The sequence below is a fragment of the Gymnoscopelus braueri genome, assembly GCF_963280865.1.
Source record: "Gymnoscopelus braueri genome assembly, chromosome: 9".
In the NCBI taxonomy this organism is placed as follows: domain Eukaryota; kingdom Metazoa; phylum Chordata; class Actinopteri; order Myctophiformes; family Myctophidae; genus Gymnoscopelus; species Gymnoscopelus braueri.
Genome location: NC_137610.1, coordinates 30,890,796 through 30,903,468, shown reverse-complemented (window position 1 = coordinate 30,903,468; position 12,673 = coordinate 30,890,796). Strand labels below are relative to the sequence as shown.

The 12,673-nt window shown below is 39.2% G+C and overlaps 2 protein-coding genes across 2 annotated transcripts in view; one reads left to right on the top strand and one right to left on the bottom strand.

Annotated features, from left to right (window-relative positions):
* The window catches only part of cfdp1 (craniofacial development protein 1), a 34,821-nt gene extending 30,695 nt beyond the window's left edge, over positions 1-4,126 (bottom strand). The window contains exons 1-4 of the mRNA XM_080437698.1: positions 3,809-4,126; positions 3,360-3,501; positions 2,424-2,661; positions 842-957 (exon numbers count right to left, since the gene is read on the bottom strand). Coding sequence (XP_080293824.1) covers positions 842-957; positions 2,424-2,661; positions 3,360-3,501; positions 3,809-3,875 — 563 coding nt within the window. The 5' untranslated portion in view covers positions 3,876-4,126. The remainder of the gene's footprint in view (positions 1-841; positions 958-2,423; positions 2,662-3,359; positions 3,502-3,808) is intronic.
* Positions 4,127-5,792: 1,666 nt separating this feature from the next.
* tmem170a (transmembrane protein 170A) lies at positions 5,793-11,790 on the top strand. The gene is made up of 3 exons (XM_080437452.1): positions 5,793-6,070; positions 7,161-7,331; positions 7,614-11,790. The coding sequence occupies exons 1-3, from the start codon at positions 5,950-5,952 to the stop codon at positions 7,742-7,744; spliced, it is 423 nt and encodes a 140-aa protein (XP_080293578.1). The 5' UTR covers positions 5,793-5,949; the 3' UTR covers positions 7,745-11,790.
* Positions 11,791-12,673: the final 883 nt, after the last annotated feature.

The following is a 12,673-nucleotide window of genomic DNA, read 5'->3' as shown; positions in this document are numbered from 1 at the left end:
AACATCATGTTGTTTTGTCAAATCCTATTTCAGATTTTAGGCGTTTTTATGGGAAATATGGTTTATATGGGTGCAGCTGCATGACTACATGAGACTAGAGATGAGAATGTATTAACACAATGCTAATCTAAAAGGCAGGAGTTGCAGGACCTTATAATAAAAGCTCAGGAGTTTCAGCCACATAGAACACTTCTACTAATAATCTAAAGCTGATGCTGACAGCAGATTCATTTGTGGAGCTTTACTCCCATCTTGTGGTGATGTTTGGGATAGCTATAGGCACTGTTGTGACCATTAATAACTATATATAAATCGGCCATAGCTCCCTTAAGGTTATTTCATGGATTTAAAATAAATCTACAATAATTATTTGTGCTGTCGTTACTAGCTATATCTATGCTCAATGATACACACTGAGAAGTTATTGCTGTTGAAAGACAATGGCTGATAGCACTGAGAAATTTAGATTTGAATGAAACTGTAGCCTTGAAGCATAAATGCATACATCTAAACAAAAACATTATTTATGGCCTTAAATGCTGAACATTAAACATTAAACTGATTATTCTCCACTTTCTCTCATTATACCAAGTGAACTATGGTGATATTATTTACTATAGTTTGAGTGCCTTGATTTACTAGACAGACAAATTGCCTTACTTCTCTGCTTGTTATTTTCGATGAATATCTTTCATGAGAAGAATATACACTTTTTTTTTATGTATTAGACTCAGGATCTCTTACGTTGTTCCAAATTGAAACTTCCCAATATAACAATATACTTCATTGAGGACGCTAGGGGTCAAGTGGGAAAACTAAAGTGAAGTGGGATTATTCATACCTGACCTCTTCTCCAGCGAAATCAAACACCTTAGTGATGGTGACTTTGGAGGGTTCTGAGGACTTGGCAGGCACTGAAGACGATAAAGGCCCCTTCGATACAGATGCGTCGTCAACCTGACAGAGAAAAAAAAAAAATACTTCTCAAAGATTCTGGCAGTCTGGGTTCTAAAGTTTCAACGTTCAACCTGATGATATGAAATATCCAGCCTTCATTTGCCTTGCATGAGGGGAGTGAAAAAAGGTCTGAGAACCTTCAGATGAGGCCAGCCGCCAGCAGCGCCTGCTGTGTTCTCAGCCAACTCCCTCCACACACAGGAAACTCCAGCAGGATTGCCATTCTTTCAACACCACAGTTTTTAGTTGACATTGATGTTGATCAAATGCCATTACTTCTCATTGTTTTGGTGAGTAAATAAGGCTACGGTATGCGATTAACAAATTATGGACCGGCATTCATCGTTTCCCTTGGTATGTATAATGGGGAACAAAGTCAAGCATCACATTTTGGATGAAGATGGCACATTAGAAATGTTTACGTCACTAACTTAGGCTGATACTTGAAACAATAAAATCCGCACACCAGAATGTTGTTCCCATGGTGGGGTTTTTCTTTATTGGTGGTGGTAACGTTTCGAGCCGGGAGGCTCTTCCTCGGACGTTTTGAGATTTTATTGTTGTTTCATGTCGATTTTTTGATCCAGCACCCAGCCCAGCAGGACCGGATGTGCGTGCCTTTTGTCACTTTGTGACACATTTTGAATAGGCTGATACATGGCCACAGATTGATAACAACGCTGAATGCCTGAGAATAAATCTATGTAGAATATTTAGGTTAGCTTTTCTTTATAAATAAAGACAGACAATTAATAACTTATAATTCAGCATTGTACTCTTGTCAACACAGGATTGATTAAAAAATAAACAATACTTGAATGTAAAGTGCCCAAGTGGGAAACATTTCCTACTAAACACCACCAGCATTCAGAGCAGAGAGCAGAGAGAATACTGCTTGTTTTTTCATGGCTTTTTAAACAATGTCTTTTGACAAATTTTCACAACCTAGCAATTTTTTTGTATCATTAATTTGGCTGGTTGGTTGCGTCGGGCATTTTGTTTTATAATGCAATTTGGTCATGGGTGGGATGGCCGACTTTGAAGGATTAATAACATTATTCTGTAGTGTGACAAATTGGTTATGGGGGGCTTTTTCAGGTAAGAATTGCTTGGTATGGGGTGGAGATTTCAGCTACAGATTGCTTGGTATTTTTGACAATTTAGGCCAAAAATAAAATGAAATAGATTGATGTTGAGGTATTTGGTCAACATACTCAAACATACTCTCATATTTCATTGTGTCTGTATCGCCCAGCCCAACCTGTCACTTGAGAGATTATATATACTTGATGAACACTGAGATATTAAGTATAGATGAGGAGTTAATTCAGCTCTAGTCTCTATACAGTATATGTGTTGCTAGACAACTCCTCGCCGTTATGGAAAATAAACCACAGCTCTCTGCTAATCGTAGTGCTTGATCAGAATCAACTGTTGTACAACTACTTTTGGAAAACTCCATATACCTGCTTTGCACTTGAAGACTCTGGGGTACATGACGAGGGTTTGGGTCTGGATCCAACATCACTCAGGAAACTGGCCCAGAGATCATCTGCCTTTTTCTTCTGACCCGAGTCGTCATTTTTCTTGGACACGTTGGTTCTTCCCTCTTCAACATCCTCCAGCGGCTCTTCTTTTTTCTCCTCTGCTGTACTACCTTCCTTCTCTTCTCCCTCTAGTTTCAAACAGCCTTTCTTCCTCTTTCTGTGAATATTAGCAAAACATAACACAAAACATCTTTAATAACAACAACTAAAACAGCCTTAGTTCTTCCACACACAGCTTTCATTGAATTACTAAATACAACCAACAGCCTGTTTGGAAAGCTGACTTTAGTGGCTGGAAACAGAGCAGATTTCAAATCTACCAGCCCGGTGGCAAGTACATAGAAAGTGTACATTTTCTTCAATGGCGTGACTCTGGCAATAAAAGCTTGCTTTGGCAAGCTTCCTCCAAACAGCTGTTCAGAATAGCGTATTCAGTGGCCAGGTGTGCTAAGTATGAAAATGGGCCGAGTTTCAGGTGGTCTGCAAATTATATTCTGCTCTTTCTTCTAGAGCCAGACCGATGTATCGGTTATTATAAATTTTTTCCCCTATTTTGGCCATTTTCCCAGCTAAATTATTCGATAGTTAGGAACCAAATGGACCCGCAGTTCTGTAACTCAGTGTACAACACTCTAAGAGTTAAATAAACAATGAGGATTTCATTTGACAGTGTAGATTGGGGTTCCAGTGCCAGAGTTAAAAGAAAATATCAAATCAATATGAAATGTGGGTCTGTGGCCTAAATGTATATCAAACTAGGGGTCCTTGACATCGAAAAGGTTGCGAATCACTGCCTTTGTACCCCATATTTGTTCACCTGAGTCAAACACTGTTCTCTCCAGACATTCTGCCCACCTCATGGTGATATCCTGTCCCTTCTTCTTTTTCTTCTTTGTGGTCGTTGTGGTTCCCTCATGACCGTGTGGCACATCATCATTCTCATCAAGAGGGTCTTCCTTCTCACACTGGGCCATGTCATCTTCACTTAGGTTATCATCTAGAAACAGAGACAGAAACAGAGCGAGAGAGACAGGTCAGAGAGACATAAAAACATATACAAACAAAACATTTGGCATTAAAAAAATGATTTCTGGCTGTGAACCACACTGACTATATAAAAGAATGTGCCAATTTGTTTCATGGGATGAGGGTTGGCCGATATATATCAAGTCAGTCACATAATGATGGATCTTCCATCTAATAGATGGAAGATCCATCATTGTTCCACCAGAGCCTCAAGATTGACTGAAATAGCCTTTATTTTGAAAGTTGTATGGAAGATTATAAAGTGATGATATTCTCACCTGACGGTACATAGTCTCCGTCATCATTTGACGAATAACCGTCGGAATCATAATCGGAATAGTTCATGCTCCTCTCCAAAGACGATTGAATTCTAAATGCAAAACAATAAGGAGTGAGAGACACGCTGCAAAGCGCCGTTAATGCTAGGTCTTCCACACAGGCTCTCACAGTGTAATGTTGTTGTCTACCAGCGATGGTTTATTAACAAACGCTACGCGTAAACAAGAGGCTGATAGCCTTTCAAAAAGAAACATACACTACAAAGACTCAATTCCAGTACATGAAACGTGTGGGACAGTCCACCATCCACCATTCACCAGTATATTCCGTCACACTCCACTCGCGATCGTCAGATGCATACATAGAATGTGACTTTTGGTCGGCGGAATTCACAATAAGAGCATGTAGTGACTAATGGTGGCGATGAATAATAACTAGAAAATTATAATTATGAGGGAATATTGTGAATACATCAATATAATAACACAAATCACAAAGTGACACATCACAAATATGTTTTTCTTTGGATATCACTCAACGGTCCTGCGTACCACCTGTTTCAAATTTTGCACATAATGCAGGAGGCAGCAGCAGGAAGTTGCTTTATTGAAAATGAGCGCTTCCAAACTCCTTCCAACACTTCGAAAAATAATCATAATCATGTCTACGGTGGATTTTTATTAAACAAAAACTTGGCAAAGAGGGTAATCCAAGCTTTCCGTGCAGCTGCAATGTTGGCGAGTTTAAGGTCGTTTAATACAATCAGATCGCACTTTTCTGTTTGGATGAATGGGCTGTCAAGGGTTGGTATTGCAACTCTAGATGCCAGATATTAAAAATAGCATCTTTGCTTGCGGCTAGTCAATTTCAATTCAATTCAATTCAAAGGGCTTTATTGGCATGAGAAAACATACGTTTACATTGCCAAAGCAGAAAGCACAATACAACAATACAGCAATACAATCAAAACAAAAAATATGTACATTTGAAAGTCAGAATCTTCAATAGTCCCACTACTGAAATAGGATCGAGGCACATTCTTGGATATTATTTTGAAGTCCACCAACCGGAAGTTAACTATATACACTTGACGAGCGGGTTAAATTGACGGGACCGAGGAAATGCTTTTTTTTGTTTTTGTTTTTTTTGTTATGTACTACTTCCTGTGGTGTTGGGAGTCACTACAGCAAGCCCACACGTTCAAACTTCTGTAGCAAGAATCGAGGAATGTGCGTCCAGGACATGACTTTAATTCAGATTATAAGCCAGTACCGATAACGTAACTATAATGATTCCGACTGCTCAGAGAATAATACAGGACATTATATAATATAAATAACCTGATTCATAGTTGCTCACTGACCCGGCGCCACCCAAACTCCTGACGTCAGACGACGCCGTCAGACCAGTACTACCCAGTGCTGCCAGGTCTGCTTATTATAAGCGACTTTGGGCTTGTTTTTCTGTAGCTTGTAAATATTGGTGGTTGCGGGTTTTTGGGGCTTGTTTCTAAACTGTAGTTGCTAATTTGGGCTTTTTTCTAATGCCGTTTAAACCAGTGGTTCTCAAACATTTTCATCCTCTAGCTCTGGTCCAGAGCGTTTAGTGAGTTCTCTCCGTTAGGAGCGGTTGTTATTACCATGGACTGAAAATTCCACTACTGTGTGAGGTCTCCAACTTTAGTAAAAAGTTAGGAAAACTATTTCGCTCCTCATCAAAACAAAGGCTGTTTTGTGTTGTTGAAAGACTATTCTCCACGGTGGGAAACGTCTCAGGACCCCACCTTCTCTGTATAATACACTTTTGGGGCAGAAAATAAAATATGTCCTCCAGACGGAAATTACTCACCTGCGCCCTCTACAGATTTGGTAAAAGGTAATTTATATTGACCATATCTGTAGAGGGCGCAGTGGAGTAAATACAATCATTTCGTCGCTTCTTGTGGGCTTGTTTTCATAGACCTGGTTCCAAAACCTGGCAACACTGTCCAGCAGCACCAAGTTGTGTTGATACTAGCTACCTCCTCGGCTAGCATCCACTAGCTCAGTGGTTGTAGCTTGAGCTTCGTCTTCATCCATTCTTTCTCTCATGGGTTTTCTACGCGGCTCACTACTCGCCCACCGCCCTGTGTAAAGAAGACATGCAGAACGGGAATAATAATAACGACATAGGCTTCGTCCAGCAAATCCTCAGTTTGAATCTGGTGCCGAGGAAAAATGGCACCAACCGTGGAAACGACACGGCTCTCGCCGACTTCTCAGGTAGGGAAGAAGGCTTGTTTACATTACAGTGTGTTATTACTGCAAAACCAAACACTATTACTGACATATAGGATACCAGACACGATTTCAATGATTGTATTTGATTATAGTTCCTAATCAGAGTCTTTGATGAGGCTGTGTAGTTCTTGTACTGAAGTTATATCTCGATCCTAGCCTGATGCTAAGTAAGGTTTTGTTTACAGTCGCTAGACTCACTTCCTGGTCTAAAACAGAATATCAATCATCATTCCCTCACATTCATGACAATAATATAAGTACATGTTATGTTGTCATATATGTATTTTATTCAGTCTGACTTTTACAGATATTAAGATAAAGTCAAACTCAGACTCGATCAAATACATCTATGATAGTCTTGATCCAAGGCTAGTTATGTAGTAGAGTGGACTGTGACTGTAACGTTTTACTTGCAGGATTTACTTCTGCATTACACTTTAGCCTGTAACTTTTCATGTGCAAGAGAGGTTCTTTCAGTCCATTATGAGAGAAGCATAGTTGGTGTTATGCAAGCAACACAGATTAACGTAACTCCACAGATTTAGTGTGTTTATATAAGGTGAGTGGGAGTGGGTTAGTGGCAGTTAGATTGATTGATTGACCAACGCTCATGTGCACAAAAACACAAAACTGTTGCTGGTAATGGAAGCATGGACTAAATAGTTACAATTTAATTGACTCTACAAGAACAGTCATTTAAGATCTACCGATACCAGTTTTTCCCTCCCAATACCGATTCCCACAACTTGTGTATCGGTCGATGCCGATCCGAACCATTTGGTTCCATTTGTGGGGGTCCTTAAAATTAAAAGGTTTGAGAACCACTGATCTAGTTAGTAAAATAATAATAGTCCAGTAAGCGTTTAGAACAGTAGTGCAACATCAACCGAAGCATTCAAAATATGACTGAATGAAATATGTGATGAATGACGTGGTATTGCATTGGCACAGACTGGCATACTCACGATACCAGCATTTTAGGGAGCATCTGCAGCTTTTCCGAGACTGGTATCGGAACAACTCGAACAGTAATTTAAACCACCTAAATGTCATACCTCACTCCCCTTTTCAGAGATGTGGTATGGAGTGTTTCTGTGGGCAGTAGTGTCCTCTCTGGTCTTCCACTTGCCTGCAGCTCTCATTGCCCTGGCCACTCTGCGACAGCATAAGATGGCCCGCTTCATGCCCATTGCTATCCTCCTCATGGGAATTTTGGGGCCGTTATGTGGAGGCGTCCTCACCAGTAAGTTCTTATTCTTAACTTGTGCTGCTATTCTTTTTAATTTTCACAACACTAAGCCGTTTAAAAACACTGTTTGGAATGGTTACACTCACTTACACTTTTGTAATGTTTTTGAAAAGACATTTTACCCTGAGGGACAGAGTCTAACTGAATAGATTGGTTTGATAATCATTTTCCTGTTTCATATCAAGGTTAGGGATTCACGATGAATCGGTCATCAGCCGATATCAGCCTTAAAATTGGTAAAACTCACAAAGATCCCTGTGGTATTTGTGTTTACAGGTGCAGCCATCGCTGGTGTATACAAAGCAGCAGGAAAGACTATGATTTCTTTGGAGGCACTTGTTTTTGGTGTGGGGCAGTCATTATGCGTCCTCCTCATATCCTTCCTCAGGGTGCTGGCCACCCTTTAGCAGTGGCACAGTCTACCCTGGTAAGACCAGACACCCTACCCTGATCAGAGCCGCTGCATTTGTGGCTTAGAACCAAGGCTTATCCTGCTGTTTCACAAGACATCAGCCCTTCCAAATGGCTTTATTCCAACAAGAGAAGTTGGAAACAACGTCATCATACTGAGGGGACGGCTCGAGAACTTTTCCAGCACTGGGTTGATACAGGCACAAAGGAAAATAGCAGAAAGTATTATATACTGTATGTGTAATGAACCTGTTGCCTGAAGGTAAGCTATGGAGACCATTGTGTTTTCATGAGCTGATCCCATGGCAACCCTTTAAGTTGGTGATGAATCTCAGCCAAGGTTAACATAACTCAAGTGGACATAGGGTAACAGTAGGATGATGTTGACCCCAAAGGGCAGTGTGCCCCTCTGGGGTCATAATGCTGCCTCAGGGGCGGCCCAGCCATTGACAGAGTGTTTGTACTATTTTATAACTATGTCTGCCCGTTTCTTTCATTCTGTCTCTCTGTTTCACCGTGTTATTTGCGGCATGGCTCTAATGGGAGACGAGCCGTCTAGAAAGAAATGGGCGTGTCTGTTTGAGTCCAGGCAGGACTCTTGTGCAACTCCCTGCAATTTCTTTTCACATATTGTGGAAAATATTTTAGAAATATTTATTAACTTTAATTTTTATAATAGAAGTCAATGGAGGTCGGGTCGGGCTGAAACCTTGCTCAAACATGGGGTCATGTGTCATATATACGTCATAGATGACTGACATCATACACTGGCCACACAAAGTGTGAGATCCACATGGGAGCCACGCCGTTATTGTTTGACCCTGCCTTGTTCCTCTTTCTCTGGGACTTGTCAGGCATCAGTTAGGCTATGCTCCGGTCAGGAGATTCCATGCAGTGAGTAGAGGGACGGGCATGGCAGCAGGCAGACAGACAAATGGACTGTTAAGTCAGGTGTGTGCTAGATATATGCAAGACTTCGGCTATTTTATAAGAGGCCTTAATTGATATTTTATAATCAGATTATTTTCCAAAGTGGTGTGGAGATCTGTGTACATATACTGTACATATTCCACTTTTTATTTTTCGATTTCTTTCTAAATTTGTTTTTCACATTAATTACCTGTGTATTCTCCTAATTCCTCAACCCTGAACACATATTCCACCACTTATTTCACACATGGTTTATGTCAGAGTCAGAGACAGGTGCCACTTTTTCAGCATTTCAGGTTTTTTAAGTCACCAGTCTTTCCTACTTTTATGTGTTGTCCATTTTCATATCCCTGAGTTTTAAGGCAAATATGAGATATATCTTATTATTTAATATTCCTCTTATTTGAAATGATCAGAATTATGTTCTATGTTTCTCAGTGAAAGAGCGAAGTTTTAAACGTGATATACAGGGATAGGCTGGCAGACACGGGTTGGACAATTTCAGCAGAGCTGAAACAATGATTCCTGAAAGTCAATAACATTCTTTGATCAAGTCCCATTCCAGCTTGTCTCTAGAAACTATATAATGCAAAGCATAATGCTAGAGAATGAGTGCAAAAACTAGTTTGTTTTTCTAGGTTATCCAATCTGTATATATTCTAAATTATGTGGGGTGAGGAGAAACCTAAACTATGCTGGATACTGTAAATCAGTCTCTCTACGTTTGCTTTTTCTATTGTGACCAAACAAAGCTTTTTCTCTGCAGTAAATGTGCAGAAATGTGTAAGACTTTTAAACCTGCAATATTTGTAGGGTACAACAGCAACATTATAAATTCCTCTGGGAAATGCTTTTAAGCCTCTTGTTTCTTAGTGGTGTACTATGTTTTAAATCTGTAATTGCATAGCCTATATACCATTTTGTTTGTTTGGAGCAAATGCTATTTACAGGAAGAGAAGTGGGCGACACATTTTTCACAATGTTTGGATTGAAAAGCTGTTTATTACTGGATTATTGGACGGTTTCACAAGCAGCAGGGTATCTAAATTATAAATGGAAGAATTCATCCTGACAAACAAATATCTATTGGGTTCAGAGTCCTGTTGATTTAGGTATAAATGTTACCACAAATTGACATATTTACATTTGAAATAATATTTCAAGAGACAACTCAGTTGAAATATGTCTGGGTTATGGAAGCATTAGCCTCGTGACCAAGTCTCTTTATTTCACTTTCGCTTCGTTCAACAGAGGCTGGCCGATGCCTTGACATTCTAGGCATAAACGAATGGGGCAATGTTTTTTATTTTAAAACCAATCATAATTTAGAGGGGGAGTGCTTAGTTTCACTAGTGTGTTTCAGTTGGTTTCAGTCAGGAAGATTACAGCACACACGGAACAGAGGGAGTAATCAAAAGATGTGATCATTATTATGATTGTTTATTTTTTTGTCATGCTTTTCCGTGTTTCGGACAGAACACTTCCCTTCATAGTCAGTGTAAATTTTCCTTTTCTGGCCTTTCTTCTATGCTCCCTGCTGTTTCGTGTCACCCTGATCAGCTCCCTTAATGGGGATCAAAGCTGCCACAATACTGTAATGTAATTTTCATCTATTCAAACCAAAGAGAGCCTATAGCTTTCATAAATTGTTAAGCACTTAGCAACAAGTAGTCAACAACGGCCTATGTAGAAATAGTTTTGTTGAAATAGGAAATCCAATAGCTCCCACATTTCAGAAAGAATGTTAACTAAATGAATGTAGCTAGGCAGCAAATACAATTCTAATATTTTTTTTTTTATTGCTTAGCAACAAATCATGTTAAGGCTTTAGAATGATTTGTATTATTTCCAGTCAAGGTGACAACAACGCAGGGAGTTGTGTGATCACGGACTAGACTTGTTTGTATACCAAGCAGGTACACATGTCCCGTTAAATGCTTCCTGGTGCTCATTGTAACTCCTCTTTGTAATGTATCAACATGCACCTCAATTAAGAACGAGAAAGGGACAATGATGCATTAAAGAACAACATTTTCTGTTGGGACACAAAGCAACACAACTCAGTCACACCAAATTAATAAAACTGACTTCTTTAAAATGTCACATAATTGCATGGACAAATGGGCAAGAGACCACTGTATTTGATTTTAAGTGGTTGAACTAAATTCGCCTCATGTTATACTAACTTTTAAAACTTCACAAGTCCCAATTAAGCTATGTCATTCCACTATACCTCGCCACCTTTGTTGAGAAGCCCTATATTTTATAAATATTCATATTTTGCAGCTGAACTCCAAAGCACCTAATGTACAACTAGCGAAGGGCATGACGAAATCCTTTCCTTTTAAATTAATGCCACAGCTCGTATCTTAAGCACTTTTCAGTGTTGTCAAATCCCTCTTTGTAAGCATTCAGGTCAATTCCATTGGGAAGTGGTGGGAATAAGAGCAACGTGTTTTCACGTATGAACTCTGGAAAATCAGTTCGTTTTCGGAATCAGGTCGGAACATTGTCCGGTGTTGCCCTTTCACACATGTAGCATGCAACAGGAGAATGTCCATTTCAAGTCAGTTTGATAAGGTGGGAAGGGCTGTGTCTGGGTAGTAGACGCACATGTTAGCCACTTTCTTTAACTCATTTCCATCCACATAACATGACAGATGAATTTGATTGCTTGACATGCAGTCTGCCATTGATGCACTCATGCAAAATACAAACTTTCCTACCAAAGTAGGCCTAATGTAGACAACGGGCTATAACATAGCTCTATGTGCAGACCTGAGTGCGGAAGTTGTAATTCGTGGCAGCATAAAGTCGGTTGCATGTCAGGTCCCACTGAGTCGGACATTTGCGTTCAGTTCACACATGCAGCCCCACCAGTTAAAGTCTGGAAAACTTCCAGGTTACAATGCGTGTGTGAAAGGCAGAGAATCACATACCCAGGTATTGAGGTACAGTTAACTAACTTATTAGCAATGCAAATCTCTCACTATTCATTTTTTAATAGTGTGGAAATGTTTTTGTTAGATTAAGAACCTACAAACGGTGAGGAAGAGTATACCCCAATGCTGTAGGCAACAAACAGGTACTTGATTTAAGCATTTATGGCAAATCATTTTCACTTTTCTTTTTTTCTTTTTTTAATGACGCTTAAAATGATTTGCAATTGTAGAAAGCCATGTTCTGTTGCTATTGCTATGACTAGCCCTGGGCCTTGCTTTGACACTAAATTCTAGAGAATGTTTATTTTTCTATTGTTGTAAATTTACTGTTCATATTAGCATGTGTGCACTGTATTGTACTGATATATGGGCAGCAGATGTGGGCAAAAATAGTAGTGGTGTTGTAATTCATATATTTAGGTTTTTGTTCAAGTTAAAGCTCTATTCTGAAGGTAATCATAGTGAGAGTGTTTGTCAGTAACAGGCATCTCTCCAAGTCTTTAGTAAACAGTCATTTCATTTTCGGGTCGGGATAGCAATTTTATCCAACCAGGAGAGAAATCCAAAAATAATTTATCAGCTTCAAGTTTATAGTGTTCCAGGTCCCTATTTTGTCTGCTATTGTTTTTGTTTCATCACTTCTAATTTCACTTGTTTATCCTGTATGAGTTCTCTCTCTCTCATTGGATAAATGTTTTATCCCTACCTGAACATCTAGAGCTATTTAACACTTATTCTAACCTATACCCCCTTAAAAAAACTGAAATTTAGAATTTAATCACATGAAAATAATGAGCAAATACAAGTAACACCTTTTTTGTTAAATGTTAACCTAATCATTCCTCACTAAAACAAATCAACAGCACAAACAAAAAGCTACCATCTGTTTTTGTATGGACTGAATGGAACTAATAGACACTTTTGAAGTGTAGAATTTTAACAGGTTAACTTTCAATAATTGTGAATTTAAGATAACATACAGTGCACTATTTAGGCTATTTAAGAGATATCTGAGTCCCTTTTAAGTACTTTAGCTTACAACTGTGGATGTTT